The following is an 18,607-nucleotide window of genomic DNA, read 5'->3' as shown; positions in this document are numbered from 1 at the left end:
AAGCAGGTAAGACTCAAATTCTGGCCCTGCCCTAAGCAGCTGTGTGACCTTGGATAAGTTGCTGAAAGGTTCTCAAGTGCCAGGTTGCCTCATTTATGAAATAAAAATTATAATAATATTTACCGTAGAGTCCCTATGAGAATTAAATGACATTATGTATAGAATGTCAGGCACATGATACCTCTCAATATATAATAGCTATGTTTATCATCACCATTATTAAAATGATTAAATTACATTGCTAACATCCTATCTTAACAGGAACTAAAATGGCTGGATCAAAAAGTCAGGAAGGAAGCTTAAAGAATTCAACTGATTTAAGATTTTTGACAGAAGTGAGCAGACTTTTCTATCTCCAAATTCATCTCGCAAAACTGGGTACTTTTCAAAAGTGGAATAGAAAATCTTCTTAGATGGGACCAGCAAGTACATTTATAAACTAGGAGGTGAAGAAAGAAACAGGTGAGGAGAATCTCTGAATAATGTAGTCAAAGCTCCTTGTTTGGAGCACATGCCTTTTGTAGAGCAAATAATCCACATAATTTTAGGAAATATTTTTAATTGTTAGCTCTATCTCAGAAGAAAAGTGCTTTATATATACATATACAGTAGTATTTATTTCTTTGTAATATAGTTATTTTTTAGAATTTCTCTCTACCACTATCTTACCCTTATATCAAGGGTAAGGAGCATATCTTATGCATTTTTATACTTCCAATATATTATATAGCTCACATTCGGTAACTATTTATTGATTAAAGAATTTAGTGATGAAATAAAAACTCCTATAGCTTTAATTCCATGAGAAATCAAACAGGGCAACTAACCCAGGCCTCTGCCTGGTTATTAAAATAGTAGTAACCGAATTACTGAAGTGTATTTTTCAAAATGGTTCCATGCTCTGATTCACCAAGGTTAAGGAGCCTGGGTTAAGGACACAGAAGGCAAAGCCTAAATGTGAGTGTGTTTGGTAGTATACCTGTTTGCAGGTCACACTGAAGTCAGAAGCATACAGAAGATGCTTTCAAATTACTAATTTTTATTATCTCCTCATCCTCCCTGGAAAGGCTGGAATGAGATCACTATCGTTAATAAGTAAACTTCTCAAATTCCCTCAGAAAGATAAAAAAGCAGGGGGCAAACAGAGTTTAACTTACCTCTCTCTTTGCAAAGGACAAAAAGGAATTCAGCAGCAATTTGCTTGACACCAAGGTCAACATGTGTCATGAGGCGCACCAGCTTATTTCTCACAGTTGAACCAACTTCAGGTCGATTTGTCACATCCCTCAATGGTGGTAAAACCTGATGGCACAAACGCAAAAACTGTCATCAACTGAGAGTACTAGAATAAGCAAGGACAGTACCATGTAGCTCATCAGTCTTAGGATGTCTACTGGGCTCAGTTTTATAAGAGTGGAAAAACATATTAAATTTTTTGAAAATAAAATAAAACCAAACAAACAAAATCTGATCCGAATAATTTCATGCCTGTATCAATATTTGAATAGAACACTTTCACTGTACCACCACGCACCACGCTATACTCAAATCCATTCTTGAACCTTCACTCATCTTGCACCTACTCAGAACACCCCCTAAAAAAATCTATGCTATAAGTTTGGGTCAGTTTCTCCTTTTTCCATGGAGACATCCTTAATACTCTGACTTCTGTTAATTTTTATCTTCTTAGAATTCCTGCAGCATTTTCAGTATTTACTTAAAAAATCTGTATTTATGCTTTCCAGTTGTTTTATAATAAAAAATAGCTATTAATTATTGATTTTGGGTTATTTGCCAGTCCCTGGAATATGGAGCCTAGGTGGCACAACAGTTAAGTGGTTTAAGATTTGTGGTTCAATTTCACCCAGCGGCTCCATGGCAGAAAGACTTGGCAATCTACTCCTGTAAATATTACAGGCTAGAAAACCCCATGGGGCAGTTCTACTCTGTCATATGTCCCTGGAGAAGGATATCATGCTTGGTAAAGTAGAGGATCAGAAAAAAAGAGGAAGACCCTCAATGAGATGGATTGACAATGGCTACAACAATGGTCTCAAGCATAACAACGATGGTGAGGATGGTACAGGACTGGGCAGTGTTTTGTTCTGTTGTACACAGGGTCACTATGAGTTGGAACCAACTCAACAGCACCTAACAACAACAACAATCCTTAAGTACAACACTGTCAGTAATAGGATAATACCCATACGCCTACAAGGAAGACCAGTAAATATGACTATTATCCAAATTTACACATCAACCATCAACGATCAAGTCCAAGGATGAAGAAATTGAAGATTTTTACCAACTTTTGCAGTCTGAAATTGATCAAACATGCGATCAAGATGCATTGATAATTACTAGTGATTGGAACGCGAAAGTTGGAAACACTGAAGAAGGATTGGTAGTTGGAAAATATAGCCTTTATGATAGAGATCACATGATAGAATTTTGTAAGACCAATGACTTCTTCATTGCAAGTACCTGTTTTGAACAACATAAATGGCAACAGTACATGTGAATCTCACTGGATGGAATACACAGGAATCGAATTGACTACATCTACGCAAAGACACGATGGAAAAGCTCAATATCTTCAGTCAGAACAAGGCCAGGGGCTGATTGTGGAACAGAAGAACAGTTGGCCCATATGCAAGTTCAAGTTGAACCTGAAGAAAATCAGAGGTCTACAAGAGCCAAAGTATGACCTTGAATATATCCCACTTGAATTTAGAGACCATTTTAAGAACAGATTTGATACACTAAACGCTAATGACCGAAGACCAAATGAGCTGTAAATATGACTATTATCAAGTAGAATATCAAGGACATCGTACATGAAGAAAGCAAGAGGTCATCAAAAAGACAGGAAAGAAAGAAAAGGCCACAATGGATGTCAGAAGAGACTCTGAAACTTACTCTTGAACATTGAGTAGCTAAAGAGGATGTAAAAAAATGATTAAAAGAGCTGAACAGAAAATTTCAAAGGGTGGCTCGAGAAGATGAAGTATTATAAAGACATATGAAAAGACCTGGAGTTAGAAAACGAAAAGAGAAAAACATGCTCAGAATTTCTCAAGCAGAAAGAACTGAAGAAAAAATTCAAGCCTTGCAATACTGAAGGATTCTATGGGCAAAATACTGAACAAAGCAGGAAGCATGCAAAGAAGATGGAAAGAAAACAGAGTCACTGTACCAAAAAGAATTGGTGGACGTTCAACCATTTCAGGAGGCAGCACATGATCAAGAACCAACGGTACTGAAGGAAGAAGCCTACTGAAGAAAGAGGTCCAAGCTGCACTGAAGGCACTGGCGAAAAATAAGGCTCCAGGAATTGACGGAATATAACTGAGATGTTCCAACAAACAGATGCAGCGCTGGAAGTGTTCACCCGTCTATGCCAAGAAATTTGGAAGACAGCTACTTGGCCAACCGACTGGGAGAGATCCAAATTTATACCTATTCCAAAAAAAGGTGATCCAACAGAATGTGGAAATTAGCCAACAATGTCGTTAATACCATACGCAAGTAATATTTTGCTGATTCAAAAGTGGTTGCAACAGTACATCGATAGGGAACTGCCAGGAATTCAAGCCACATTCAGAAGAGGACACGGAATGAGGGATATCATTACTGATGTCAGATGGATCCTGGCTGAAAGCAAAGAATACCAGAAGGATGTTTACTTGCGTTTTATTGACTATGCAAAGGCATTTGACTATGTGTATCATAACAAATTATGATTAACACTGCGAAGAATGGGAATTCCAGAACACTTGTGCTCATGAGGAACCTGTACATAGATGAAGAGGCAGTCCTTTGAACAGAACAAGGGGATATTGCTGGTTTAAAGTCAAGAAAGGTGTGCGTCAGAGTTGTATTTTTCACTATATTTAATCTGTATGCTGAGCAAATAATCCGAGAAGCTGAACTATATGAAGAAGAACGGGGCATCAGGATTGGAGGAAGACTCATTAACAACCTGCGTTATGCAGATGACACAACCCTGCGTGCTGAAAGTGAAGAGGCCTTGAAGCACTTACTGATGAAGATCAAAGACTACAGTATTCAGTATGGATTGCACCTCAACATAAGGAAAACAAATCCTCACAAGTGGACAACATCATGATAAATGGAGAGAAGACTGGAAATTGTCAAGGATTTCATTTTACTTGGACCCACAATCAATACCCATGAAATAGCAGTCAAAAATAAATGACACACCGCATTTGGCAAATCTGCTGCAAAAGATCTTTCTGAAGTGTTAAAAAGCAAAGATGTCACTTTAAGGACTAAGGTGCACCTGACCAAAGCTATGGTGTTCTCAATTGCTTCATATGCATGCTGGACAATAAATAAGGAAGACCAAAGGAGAACTGATGGCCCTGAATTGTGGTGCTGGCAAAAAATACCAAATATACCATGGATTGCCAGAAGAACGAACCAATCTGTCTTGGAAGAAGTACAGCCAGAATGTTCCTTAGAAGCAAGGATGGCGAGACTACGTCTCACATACTTTGGACATGATATCAGGAGGGACCAGTCCCTGGAGAAGGACATCCTTGGTGAACTAGAGGGTCAGCAAAAAAGAGAAAGACCCTCGATGAGATGGGCTGACACAGTGGCTGCAATAATAGACTCAAGCGTAACAGCGATTATGAGGATGACGAAGGACTGAGCAGTGTTTCATTCTATCGTACACAGGGTCACTATGAGTTGGAAGTGACTAGATGGCACCTAACAGCAATGACATCTATAATCCTCAGTAATCCTACAAAGTATGTAACATTGACATCATCTCTATTTTTGTAGACTAATGTCAAGAGGGGTTATGAAACCTGCTTTAAGTTTGTTGGTTTGCTCACCCTTCCATCCACACAGACCCTTCTCTTCTGGTTCTCCTCCTATCTCTTTGGTTGCTTTGCCTCAGCCTCTTTTGCTAATTCCTTCTTTTCTTCCTGACTTCTAAATGTTGGAGTATTCAAGGATTCAGTTCTTGGGTAATTTTTCTTCATTTTCATTCATTCCACTAATAATCTCACCCAGTTTCATCGCTTTATATAGCCAGTATGACTAAGCTATATCTCCATCTTGAATTCTTCCCTGATGTCCAGATTCCTAAAGTCACCTCAAATTTAACACGTCCTAAACAAGACTCTTGATGCTCTCACCGAACCTGCTCCTCCAGCAGTTTTCCCATCTCATTGAATGGCAAGTCCATTCTTCTGTCTGCTTGAGACAAAAACATGGAAATATCCTTCACTCCTTTCTTTCACGCCTCACATCCAATCCATCAGCAAATTATGTCAGCTCTGTCTTTGAAATATACCCAGAATCCAATCACTTCTCACTACTTCCTCCAGTATTACCAAGTCCAAGCTACCAAAAGCTCTAGCCTGGACTACTATTATAGCCTCCTACGTTATCCCTGCAGTTTATTCTCTATATAATAGCTAGAAATGATCCTTTGAAAGTCAGATCATGTCACCCCTTTTCTTAAAGTCCTCCAATTCCCATGGATTCTCAACTCACTCATTATTAAAGACAAGGTCTTGACAGCTGTTTTACAAGTCTCCATGAAATCTAGCGCTCTGTGACTTCTTTGACTTTGTTTCTATGATTCACACTACTGCAGTCACCGTGGAATTCCTTAAACATAAGAAGCATTTTCCTACCTCAGGGCCTTTGCATTTGTTGTTCCCTCTGCCCAGAAACACTTCCTCTAGAAATTTGCATGGCTCACTCGTAACTTCTTTCAGGTCTTTGCTCAAATGTCACTTGTAAGAGACATTCCCTGACCACCCTATATAAGTAACCTTTAGTATTCTCTTTCTTAACCCCTTGCTCTGCTTTAATCTTCCTCATAACACCCATCACCTCCTGACATAAAACCTGTTGCTGTCAAGTCAATTCCAACTCACAGTGACCCTAAAGGACAGAGCAGAACTGCCTCCTAGGGTTTCCAAGGAGCAGCCATTGGATTCAAACTGCTAGCCTTTTTGTTAGCAGCTGAAGATCTTTACCACTGTGCCACCAGGGCTCCATCACTTGACATGGTATATATTTATTTGCTTATTGTCTGCCTTCTTCCACAAGAGTATGTTTCAATGGAGGCAGGGAGCTTTTTGTGTAGTTTGTTTACTGCTCTTTTCCCAGTGTCTGGCATATTATAGGTGTTCAATAAATATTTACTGACTGCAGGAAGAATGAATTACTTCAAGTAACATTTACTAAGTCCCTTCTACAAGTGAGGCTCTATGCTAAGAAATGGGGATAGCCACAAAGTCAAGTAATTTACTGTGTAGTTATTCTATGCTAGACTATTATATGCACCTAATGTATATACTCCTTTATTTAACCCGTTCAACTGACTTTCTTCACCCCTTCTCCTCTTTCTATATTGACTGCCTATCAGGAGGCAAAAGAGGCTGAGACAAAGCAACCAATGTGGAAAGGAGATGTCAATGGACAAAAATGGAAACTAAATCTCAGAAAATTAAGTATCTACCTAGTGTTTAAGGGATTCATATTTCAGTATCTCTACCAGAGAGCAGCACAATGCTAGGCACAAAGTAATTGCACAATAAATTCTTGATTCGACTACACCAACCAGAATGTGTTTATCTCCCATTTCTAGAGAAATGAGACATCTAACAGCTGATTTCAAATAACATGTACCTATAGTTCAGAGTACAAAATCTACAATAAAGATTATTACACAAAAATTTTAATCTGTATTTTTGTTTCCTTCAAACAAGTTCTTCATGGAATTTTGTTGTTATTGTTCTTATATACCACCCACAAACTGCATATGCATGTCACATAATCATTTTCCTCCAGATATTACCCTCCAGCGATTTTTTCTGTCCAGTTCTCTTTCAAAGCCACTAAACATTCATCTCTTCTACAAGCGTCTCCAGACTAATACAACATGGGTCAGTAATTTCTACCATCTGTTCTCTTTTCTACCTGCCCAAATACTGAAAACTCAAAACCAATTTCCTTCGGGTATTCATAAATTACATTTAATCAGGTATTCTCTACAGGGCATAATAACTAATTGACCATGGCTGAAATCACACTATTATCAAAACTAATCACCTGTTACTTTAAGTTATATCTTTCTTGATCATCACAGACTACAGCTTACCCTCCTCAGTGGGAAAGTTCACTTCTGTACTCTGCCTTGTATCTTTCATTAGCTTTGAACCTGTCAGGTCTCATTTCATTACCTAGACTGTAGTATGTCTTGAGGATTGGGAGTGGGTATCACAATCTTCTGTATGTACACAGTGTGTGGCCCACGAGCTTCATATAAATAAGTTGTTTAACAAATAGGTTTTTGACTGTCTTAGTTATAGACAGCCAGTTTGGCTGAACTTTGATCCTATGGATACCTTAAGTATTTTTATTTATTATTATTTTTTTACCAAGTCCTCCTAGTTAAGGTTGTTGTTACTTACTGTCAAGTCAATTCAGACTCATGGCTACCCCATGTGTGCAGAGTAGAACTGCTCCATAGGGTTTTCAAGGCTGTGACCTTTCAGAACCAGATCGCCAGGCCTGTCTTCCAAGGAGCCTCTGGGTGGGTTCAAGCCACCAACCTTTCAATGAGTAGGTTAGCCCGTAAGTGTTTATACAGAATGTCTTAAAACAACCAAAACTTGGAAAGACCTTAATTTATCAATTAATTCATTTATTTGGCTTAATTATTCATGGTTTTATGGTAGCTCTGTATGGAAATGGGAAGAGGTGAAGAAACGGGTTGGGGTGATGGGGATTAAGAGATGAGTCTGGGATATGTTAATCTTAAGGTAACTATTAGGCATCCAAAAGGAGGTGATGAGTTGGCAGTTATTATTTAAGTCTGGAGTTTAGGGGACAGGTCAGATTGGAGATATAAATTTGGGGATCATTAGCATTTAGATGGTTTTAAAAACTATGACTGCTGAATGAGATTACCAAGTGAGTAGAAATGGAGGTAAAAGCTGAGTATTGAGCCTTGGGGGGCACTCAAGCATTTAGGATTGGGAAGAAGATGATCAAGCAAAAAAGAAGTTCCCTACTGTGTCCTAGAAAACTAAAGGAAGAAAGTATTTCAAGAAGGAGAGAATACTCAATTACATCAAAATGTTGCTTTCGTGTGCTGTTGAGTCAATATCGACTCATAGTGACCCTATAGGACACAGCAGAACTGCCCCATAGGGTTTCCAAGGAGTGGCTGGGGGATTTGAACTGCTGACTTTTTGGTTAGCTGCCTGAACTCTTAACCACTTCACTACCAGGACTGGGGCTTAAAATAAACGAAGATTTGCGAACTGGCTATTAGATTTGGCAATATTGCGCTGGTAACTTTGATGGCTACTTTTGCAGTAGGGTAGAAAGCATGAAAGCCTAATCACAGAGGATTCAGGAGAGGAACAAAGAAGAAAAAGAATAGAGAAGGGGAGTATAGAAAACTCTTCTGTGGAACACTACATAAAGAGGAGCAGAGAAACAGAGAGACCGCTTGAGAAGTGGAGTTAAGGGATGGTTTTTTGTTTTTAAGATGGAAGATATTTTTGGGTGCTGACAGAAACAAGCCAGTACAGTGGGGGGGTGGGGGGGGAGAGTAATATAAGGAGAGAAAAAAAAAAAGAAATTTTTTTTTTTTTTTGAAATGCAGGAGCAAAGGTGGTGAAAAGGTGAGAAGTAATGGGATCCAGGGGATAAGTGAAGAGACTGACCACAGACAGAAGTAGGGACAATTCATCAATCGTGACAGAGAGGGAGACAAAGGATTTGGCAGTACAGACACAGAGATGGATGGCAGATGCAGTGGCAGGATGATGAAGTTTTCTTGTACTTTCTTAGTGGAACAGGAAGCAACGTCGACAAATGATAGTGAGAAGAGTGTGCTAGAGGTTTGAAGAGAAAGGAGTTGTGAAGTAGTTATCTTGGAGTATGCTGGGAGACCCACTTGGGGTTGGCCTTAAATGTAAAGCAAACTAGTCAATAAGGTTCTGTTATTTTCTCTCATCATGTTCAAGTGCTTAGACAGAGACTCAGAGTAGGTGGAAGGCTGGGTTTAACCAGTTTGTTGAATTTAGCCAGGAGAGAATGACAGAGAGAGAGAGAAGGAGACAGAAGAAGGGAGGGAGAGAGAGAGAGAAAGGGAGAGAGGGAGAGAGAAAGAGGGAGGGAGGGAGAAAGGGAAAGAGGGAGAGATAGAGAGAGAAGTATTGGTTATAGATGTAAGCAAAGGAGTGATTACAGTTACGAATCACAGGTAGGATCTAGATTGGGTGAGCAGGGAAGTAAGAACATGAGGTGAGGGAAGGACAATGAGGGTGGAGGTTGATGACAGACTGACAATCCACAGGGGAATGAAAGAGTGCTAGATTGAGGGTGCTAACTAAGAGAATGGGGGCAGAGAGTGGGAGACTGAAACTGGGATTTCAGAGGAGGTCAATTTCCATTATTTTAATATCCAAGTCAGACTTGGAGTTTAGGATATGATCTAAAAGTTTTAAGTCAAAGTCATCTTTGATTCTTTTCTTTCTCAACTCCTATCCCAATCTATCAGCATGTTTGTGGGATCTACTTTCAAAAAGCATCCCAAACCGTGAACTCCAACCACTACCATCCTACTCCAAGCCTTCATAATCAGCTTTTTTGCTACTGCAGTAGCTTCTAACTGGTCTCCTCACGTCCATTCACACTCTTCTACCATCTTATATACAGTAGCCAGGGAGTCTTTTAGTATAAATGAGATCCTACCACTCCCCTTCTGAAAACACTCCCACGCCTTCCCACTTCACCCAGAAGGGAATCAAAAGTCCTATACGACACTGTTATATGGCCCTTGTTTACTTCTCTTACTTCATCTACCGCTCTCCTGCTTGTACACTGTTGTCTAGTTACATTGGTCTTCTTGCTTTTCATTAAGCATACCAAAGTATCCTCTCATTTCAGGGACTTCAAACTTGTTCTTTCTGGTACCTTCCTCTTCCAGATATTCTCAGGGCTCCTTTTCTCATTCAGTTTTCTGCTCAAAAGACATCTCTTCAGAGAGGGCCTCCATTACCCTCTTAAGTCTCCCTTTCCCGTTTTATCTTTCTTCAGAACACTTATCACTTCTTGTCATTATGTATTTTTTATTTATATATATGAATATTTGTTTACTCTCTGTCCATGCTATAAAGTATTTCAATATTTAGAACAATGTTAAGAAACAGCATACTATAGAAGATTACTTATTTCCTGATTAGGAAGATTTCTAAGATTTACAACAAACATTTCTGAGCTTCTCATTTTCTCAAAGAAAACCATTACGAGAATTCAACCCATTCTTTCTTAAAAAAAGAAGATATATATAAGAAAATTAACTTTAATTTATAATATGCATTAAGTTATTACCTGATCTTTGAGAAATTTTCTGATGTTTCGATGAGCTCGGGAACATTCAGTTAATAAGCTGAGAACTGGAGTTAGACCCTCTCTATAGCTGCTTCCCTATAAAGAAAATCATACCCGCTCATTAGTTGAGTACCTAACATTAGTATTATTTTCCTCCATATAAATCAGCATATTAATACTCTTCTTTCTTATGTGGGGTGGCGTGTTGGTGGTAAAATGTCTCATTTACCAAAGCTTTGCAAACTATTTTAAAAATTATTTTCCCTACTGTATTTCCATTTCATTAGTTATCTTCATGTTTACTAATGCCCATTTTTGTCTTTTGTGTATTTTCTTACATTTTCTAGGGTCCCTACTGGCTCAGTCAATGGCCTTAAATGAGGTGAAGATTTTAGTGATATATCCATACGACCCTGCTGCCTTTGAATATAGTTGCCTGACCAAGCAAGTGACAGACCAGAGAAAATAAGCAGCTCACAACAAATGGAAAGCTGATGTCTTTTAGGTATTACAGAAAGTACTTATCATCAAGTTTTTGGGGGGATGATTTTTATTTCTAGGATTTTGAAAGTATCAATATGAAACAGAATTAATTTTTCCTTTGTTTTCAGGAACTAGTCGTAATTTTGGTGTTGCATCAACACAATTTTCATGATTAAATAAAAATTTCACTTGGTTTCAGCATTTTATCACACATTATAATAAAATGCTTTCCAACGAACAAACTATTACGCAAGATGTCAACTCTGAGAAGCTTAGATTTAAAAATCATGTCCTGTGGTGTGTGTCTGCATGGGTGGCACATTTACATCATTCTTTAGAAACATCTTCCCAAGCCCTCCATATTATCAGTCTTACCTTGTCTATTCTCTTTTCCATAAAATTGAGTAAAACATGAATGGCCTCCATATTCATACCATTGTATGCCATGGTATTGTTTTCTAGAACAGTTTCCTTCTCAGCTGTTTTATCACTGGGCAGTTCATCTAGAGTCGTTGCCTCTTTGGCTGTTTCTTCATGGGTTAATGGACAAATGAGAACATCCAAACAAGAGACCGGAACATTGCTTAAAAGGTTGACTGCATTGCTGAAAAGCAATTTAAAAATAAATATTTTAGTTTGATTGAATAGACCTTTAAAATGCAAACATAATAAGAAGTTCAGAAGAGACTTTTAGGAGTCAATTAAAATTTTTCTTTTTCAAAATGAGCCATTAATATTCCTTGGCATTTACTGAACAATAGGCTGAAAATAAAGAACTGTTTTAAACACACATATGACAAATTAGAAAGAACAGATGTTAAACGGACAGACACAATCACATGATGTCATGTCACTTTCTTAAATGCTACAATAGGAATTACCCAGAAAACCTAGGAATTTCTTTAATTTTATTATGACACCACCACCAGCTTTGCATGTGTTTCCCCAGAGTTTTAAAGCCTTTTGTGGATCCCCTGGTGCTGTGTTATTCTGTAGGTTACACCATCAGGCATTTGAGAAGTACAGTATATAAGCAGCTTATATCACAGAGACGACAAAATTAAAAACCAAACATTGTAGGATTAAGTTTTGTTCCTTTCAGCTGTAAAAAACACAATTTTTAAAACATCTCGTTTCTTTTGTTAGACATTTATAGAAAGAGTAATGGTGTTTTTTTTTTCTCTCTCATCACCAGATCTGCTTTAAAAAAGCTAACATAGCTATTTCTAATCTATCCCCTAGGCCCTGCAGCTACGTATTAATGAATACAAAAGCCTGGGATGCACACCAGTAGGGGGAACTCAAACATTGCCTTTTCGGCATTCCCTAAAAGCCTTGTTCTGTTACTTAGATTAAAATAATGCTAACAATTTAAAAACTAGACATGTTCTCAATTAACATATTTTTCTCCCTACCTTATTTTACATTCTTTCATCTAAGAGAAGAGATGGGCTTCTCAACTAACCAAATCTTAAAAGCCTGGGCCTCAGAACTTCCTGATAAACAACAATGGAAAGAAAGGCATTACATTTCCTAGTGACAGAGAAGCAGGTCTAAAAATAACCACATCCTGACTAAAAATAAACTCTTGCAAATGCAATTTAAAAGCCTAACCACTTGGAAACCAAATTCAGGGCTTAATCTATCTGGTGCTGTCTTAATTTAGATCACAGTAGTTCCTTTTTCTTTTAAATTATAACAAAACAAACAAAAACAGAAATGATCAAAGTTTTTTCTTTCCTTTTTCCCAGAAGTGTGTGGCTTCATTTCCCCAAGAATATTTTCTTTCTTTCTTTTTTTATTATGGAAAAATAAAAGTTCATAAGAAATTAAAAATTAGACAATGCAGAACAATGAGTGGTAACATATAGGCCATTAAAAAATTCTGAACCAAGAGCAAAAATTATTTAAAAGTTCTATGAATGAATGATTCCTGGTAAAATATAAATTATTTGGTTGCCTTTACTAAAAAAGTATTACTACCCCTACCACCAACACCAAAGTCCCTAATTTTGGTTATCTGCAAATAATCAAAGTTGGGTGAAATACAATGCTTTTCCCAAAACCAAAACCAAACCCAGTGCCGTCAAGCCGATTCGGACTCATAGTGACCCTACAGGACAGAGTAGAACTCCCCCATAGAGTTTCCAAGAAGTGCCTGGTGGATTCGAACTGCCGACCCTTTGGTTAGCAGCCGTAGCACTTAACCATTATGCCACCAGGGTTTCCATATGCTTTTCCCACAAACTTCAAAAAAAAAAAAAAATTTATTTATTTATTTTTTTTTTGCAAACATCTACAGTTCCTTACCTACAGTTAAAAATGTTTTACTTTTGTCTGAAGTATTTGGAAATTGCCATTAAATATCACAGATTCACTGGGGATAAAAGGAAAAAAAAAAAATCTACCTTAGAATTACTTTCCAAAACTATCCAAGCTATTCTGAAATTTTAGGATTTTTTTGGAAATCAAGGCAAAAGGCTTTAGAGTCCATGGATAGTATGATTCTTTGAATCTACAACAGAGACTCACTGAACAGTTTTAAGATGGTCCATTTCATTATAAAGGAACGTTCCCCCCTTTAAATTCGTGTAAAGTAAGCAGTTTCCAAGAATTCCGTAAGCTTAAGAAACCAAATGTCAACTTTGATTCAACAAATACTTGGCGCTTTTAGGCTTTTCAAGAAAAGTTCCCATTTTCTCATCTCTTATTAAACAAGTGGGTTTCCAAACAACTACAAAATTAATTTTCTGGCTCACTGTGCTTGAGCTATTCTTTTTAAGTAAGGAAGGCCAGCTTTTTGAGCTCTGTCACTTCCCTGACAGTTTTATTTGTGGTAGAAGAGTGTATGAAATTCTCCAGCTACCAGGAAGTCAGTGACTATGCACAGTTCTGCACAATGGTGTTTGCATTCCTACTCCAGGGGGTAGAAATACTGTGTATATTACTCTCCCCTTTTCAGCTTCCTAGAGATCATTAATCACTGCGACATGACATTCTCCGGCTCCCGCTCCCAGCCCCCTCCTGATATGCAGATTCAAAAGCAAGGCCTATTTACAGCTCCTTATTGCCATGATCAAAGCCTTGTTAGTTGTGGGAGAGGGCAAGCAATCTAATATACACTCCTGTATCAATCGCTGGGCTAAACATAATTTAATACCACAACACTCTGACACACAGAAAAATGACATTGAGGAGCATGATAACGGCACATCTAGACTTTCAGCTGTTAACAAATATTTGTGGTCAAATGTATCCTCTTTATATTTGGAGCTCACGTATCTTTTTTCAAGGCTAGAAAGTCCATTTAAATGAATTTTAACATCTCCAAAGATTTTTAGATGTAAAAACTCAAGTTTAATTTAACTCAATTCAGCAATTGTTTATGAAGAGCTTACCATGTGCCAGCCACTGTTTTAGGCAAGCTTTGTGAAAAAATAAGAGAAAAACCCCTGCCCTCACGGGGCTTATGTTCTAGCATAGGGAGAACAGTCCATAACACTAACAAGATAGATAATCTAATTAAACGGCATGCTCTAGGGAAAAAACCTGGAGTGTAAGACAGACAGGAGGTGTGGGTGGTCATTTTAAATAGGATAGTTATGAAAGGCCTCACTGAGAAGGTGTTATTTAAGCAAAGTCTTAAAGGAAGTTAGAGTGAACCACTGAGTATCTGGAGAGAAAGCATTCCAGGAAGAAGTAAGAGCCAGACCAAAGGCCCTAGGGCAGAAGTAGTGGCATGTGTGAAGAACAGCAAGGAAGTTGATATGGCTGAATTATTATACATAAGGAGGAGAGGAGTAGAATATGAGATCAGATAGATAATGGGGAGCCAAACTGGTCTTGTACATTATTACAACTTTGGTTTTTATTCTGAGTGAAATGGAGAGTCATTGCAGGGCTTTTTTTTTTTTTTAAAACCTTATGTTAAAAGAATCACTCTGGCTACTGCACTGACAATAGGTGGTAAGACATCAGGGGTGAGAAAGACCAATTAGGATGTTACTATAATAATACAGGTGGGTAAAGAGGGCGGTAACAGTGAAGTGGTTAACTCTGGATATATTCTGAAGGTGGAGCTAACAGGATTTCCTGACAGCCTATTTGTGGGGTGTGAGAGAAAGAGAGGAGTGAAGTGTGAATCCAAGGTTTGAGCCTCCACAAGGAGAAAGCTGGGGCTACCATAAACTGAGATGGGATACATTTCAGGGGAAGCAGTTTTTTAGGTAAGATTAAAGTTTAATTTGGGGTATATTAGGTTTGTAACGTCTATTATTAGACTTCTAAGTGGAGATGTTAATAGGAAGTTAGCTATATGAGTCTGGAGTTAAGGAAGGGAGAGCTGGGTGAGAAAATAAACTGATGAGTTAGGGATATACAGTTGGAATTTGAAGATATAGGATTGAATTAGATCAGTAAGGGAGTGAGTGTGGACTGAAATACTTTCAAGAATGAAGAGGTTCATCCAGATGCTGTGAAGTAGAGGAAGATGAATGAAGTAGGAGGAAAACCAAGATACCGTCTTGAAGGAAGTACGACTGGGATGTTCAACTGTGTCAAATGAAGCTGACAGAGCAAGTAAGATGAGGGCTTAGAAATGTCTGCTGAATTTAGCAATACAGAGGGCACGAGTGACCTTAACAATAGCAACTGTGGTGCAGCAGTGGGGCTAAAGCTTGAATGGACTGGATTCAAGAGAGAAACAGAAGAGGAATCGTAAGACTTTAAAGAAGTTTTGGTGCAAAGGGCAAGAGGAGGCTGGAGCAGCAGCAGATGGGGAAGTGTTAAGGAAAGGTAGCACAATATAATTTGTAGAGCACTGGGCTTGAATTCTAGGTTGTCTCTTACTAAAAGTGTGTGTTAGGCAAATTACATGACCTCTTCTAGGCCTTGGTGTCCCTCTCTCTAAAACAGAGAGAAATAAACGTATCCCACCAGACTGATATGAGGATTAAATGAAAGAAGTCATGCAAAGCATTCTGTCTGGTACATGGTACACAGCAAAAATTAAGGAGGTTTTGAATACTGGACATATTATACTATGGAAGGGAACAGCAAGTACCTGGAACAATGAAGGAATATAGTAGCCGTGGGGAACTAAAAACAGGTCCTTAAGCCTAAAGTAGATGATAAGGCCTCTAAATCAGGAATCTCAGTAGGTGGTAAGACCAGAAAGGTCTATGTATATGTGTCTGTGGAGTAGGCAGGGGGGATTATAAAGAGTCTTGGTAGGGTGCTTTATTTTTGACCTAAAAAAAAGGGTGGGATTATTGAAGGGTTTTAACCAGGACCAAATAAGGTTAGAGAAAAATTATTCTGTTGGCAGTACAGAGGATGAACTGGAACAGGAAACCAAAACCTCAATGCTTATGGGGCACAAGTAGCTAACATATAGTAGGAGGGCTGGACAAAATGGATAATGGAAAGTAACGAATACTATAGCAAATAGGAGAGCGCAGGCCTCGTTTCAAGGGAACAGCCATTATTCAGCATAATTTAGTACTGCAAGTAAGGATGTAGACAGGTTGGCTTCATTAGCCTGTGCCCCGTGCAGCTGTACAGGGCCCCATGCTTGGAAGGACCTTGCACTTGGTTTAATGCTCTGCTGTTGCTGTCTTAAGATTCTTAATAATTTTTGAGCAAGGGATCCTGCATTTTCATTTTTCCCTGGGCCTCACAGATGATATGGTTGGCCCTGGATGTGGTCAGTGTTGGCTGATATTCCAAGTCTTCAAAAGCTGGTAATATGGATTTTGTGTAAGATACCATGATTATTAAATGTTGGCAACTGATTCAATTTTTCTTTTCAGAACTGTACATGCAGGCCAATTATCATGTGGGCCAATTAAAACACTTTTGGATACAGTTTGTGAGGCACTAGTATGCTACCTCTGAATCACAGGGTGGAGTAGCAAGAGGTAGGACAACTAGGTAACCAAAAAACCAAACCCAGTGCTGTCGAGTCGATTCCGACTCATAGCGACCCTATAGGACAGAGTAGAACTGCCCCACAGAGTTTCCAAGGAGCTCCTGGCAGATTTGAACTGCTGGCCCTTTGGTTAGCAGCCGTAGTAGCACTTAACCACTACGTCACCAGGGTTTCCTTTAACTAAACTAACTCTTGGAAAATAGATAAACTGCTTTAATAATTCCTGCAAGGAAACCAAAGGCTGAAGGACTTAAAATGCTAGTGCAAACTAAGGACAAGAAAATGGCAGAGATCTCCATTTGTCATATCAGACGGTAAGAACAGGACAATCTAACCAGATCTAGCAAGAAGTTAAAAAAAAAAAAAAGTGGAAATTATTTGAGAAATGGATTTACATACAATGTAATGTTGTTGAATCTTGTCTTAAGTATACATCGTGCCCTATTGGCTAATGATAGTTCAAAATCATCAGTTACTAAGACACTTAGAAACCAAGAGTGCAGAGCAAAAAGAAAAGCCTCTCCTATTTGAAAATAAGAAAGTTTGTAGTACGTTAACTTAAGAAACTATTTTAAAATATTAATCTTTATCTTATTCCTTTTTATTGTCTATTTTGTATATATTTCATGATTTACTTCATTTATCAGTTTACTAGCATGTGTGCATATATTTATAAAATATAAATATATGTATGTATTTGCTGTTGTTGTTAGGCGCCACCAAGTCAGTTCCGACTCATAGTGACCCTATGTACAACAGAACGAAACACTGCCTGGTCCTGCGCCATCCTCAAGATGCTTGTTATTCTTGAGCCCATTGTTGCAGCCACTGTGCCAACTCATCTTGTTGAGGGTCTTCCTTTTTATTGCTGACCCTCTACTCTACCAATCATGTTGTCCTTCTCAAGGGACTGGTCCCTCCAGATAACACGTCCGAAGTATGAGAGAGACATTCTCACCATCCTTGCTTCTAACAAGCATTTTGGCTATACCTCTCCCAAGACAGATTTGTTTGTTCTTCTGGCAGTCCATGGTATATTCAATATTCTTCACCAACACCATAATTCAAAGGCATCAATTCTTCGGCCTCCCTTATTCACTGTCCAGCTTTCCCATGCATATGAGACACTTGAAAATATCATGGCTTGGGTCAGGTACACCTTAGCCCTTACAAGTGACACCATTACTTTTAATACTTTAAAGAGGTCTTTTGCAGCATAACTGCCCAGTGCAACGTGTCGTTTGATATCTTGACTGCTGCTTCCATGGGTGTCGATTGTGGATCCAAGTAAAATGAAATCCTTGACAACTTCAGTCTTTTCTCCATTTATCATGACATTGCTTATCAGTCCACTTGTGAGGATTTTTGTTTCCTTTATGTTGAAGTATAATCCACAACGAAGGCTGTGGGCTTTGATTTTCATCAGTAAGTGCTTCAAGTCCTCTTCACTTTCAGCAAGCAAGGTTGTGTCATTTGCATATCACAGGTTGTTAATGAGTCTTTCTCCAATACTGATGCCCCGTTCTTCTTCATCTAGCTCAGCTTCCTGGATTATTTGCTCAGCATACAGACTAAGTATGGTGAAAGGATACAACCCTGATGCATATACCCTTTCTGATTTTAAACCACGCAGTATCCCTTTATTCTGTTCGAAGAGCCGCCTCTTGGTCTAAGCACAGATTCTTCATGATCACAATTAAGCGTTGTGGAATTCCCATTCTTCCCAATGTTATCCATAATCTGTTATGATCCACACAGTCAAATGCCTTTGCGTAGTCAATAAAACACAGGTAAACA

At 38.4% G+C, this 18,607-nt stretch overlaps 1 protein-coding gene across 8 annotated transcripts in view; it reads right to left on the bottom strand.

The window, feature by feature from the left end:
* The window catches only part of RIC8B (RIC8 guanine nucleotide exchange factor B), a 136,053-nt gene that overhangs the window by 36,752 nt on the left and 80,694 nt on the right, over positions 1-18,607 (bottom strand). For all 8 annotated transcript variants that reach the window (XR_007517379.1, XR_007517380.1, XM_049884263.1 and 5 more), the window contains exons 5-7: positions 11,257-11,485; positions 10,399-10,494; positions 1,158-1,302 (exon numbers count right to left, since the gene is read on the bottom strand). Coding sequence is in view for 6 of the 8 variants with exons in the window: in XM_049884263.1 (XP_049740220.1) it covers positions 1,158-1,302; positions 10,399-10,494; positions 11,257-11,485 (470 nt within the window). In the remaining 2 variants the exon portion in view is untranslated. The remainder of the gene's footprint in view (positions 1-1,157; positions 1,303-10,398; positions 10,495-11,256; positions 11,486-18,607) is intronic.

Source organism: Elephas maximus, chromosome 4, assembly GCF_024166365.1.
Source record: "Elephas maximus indicus isolate mEleMax1 chromosome 4, mEleMax1 primary haplotype, whole genome shotgun sequence".
Lineage (NCBI taxonomy): Eukaryota > Metazoa > Chordata > Mammalia > Proboscidea > Elephantidae > Elephas > Elephas maximus.
This window is presented reverse-complemented; position numbering and strand designations above follow the sequence as displayed.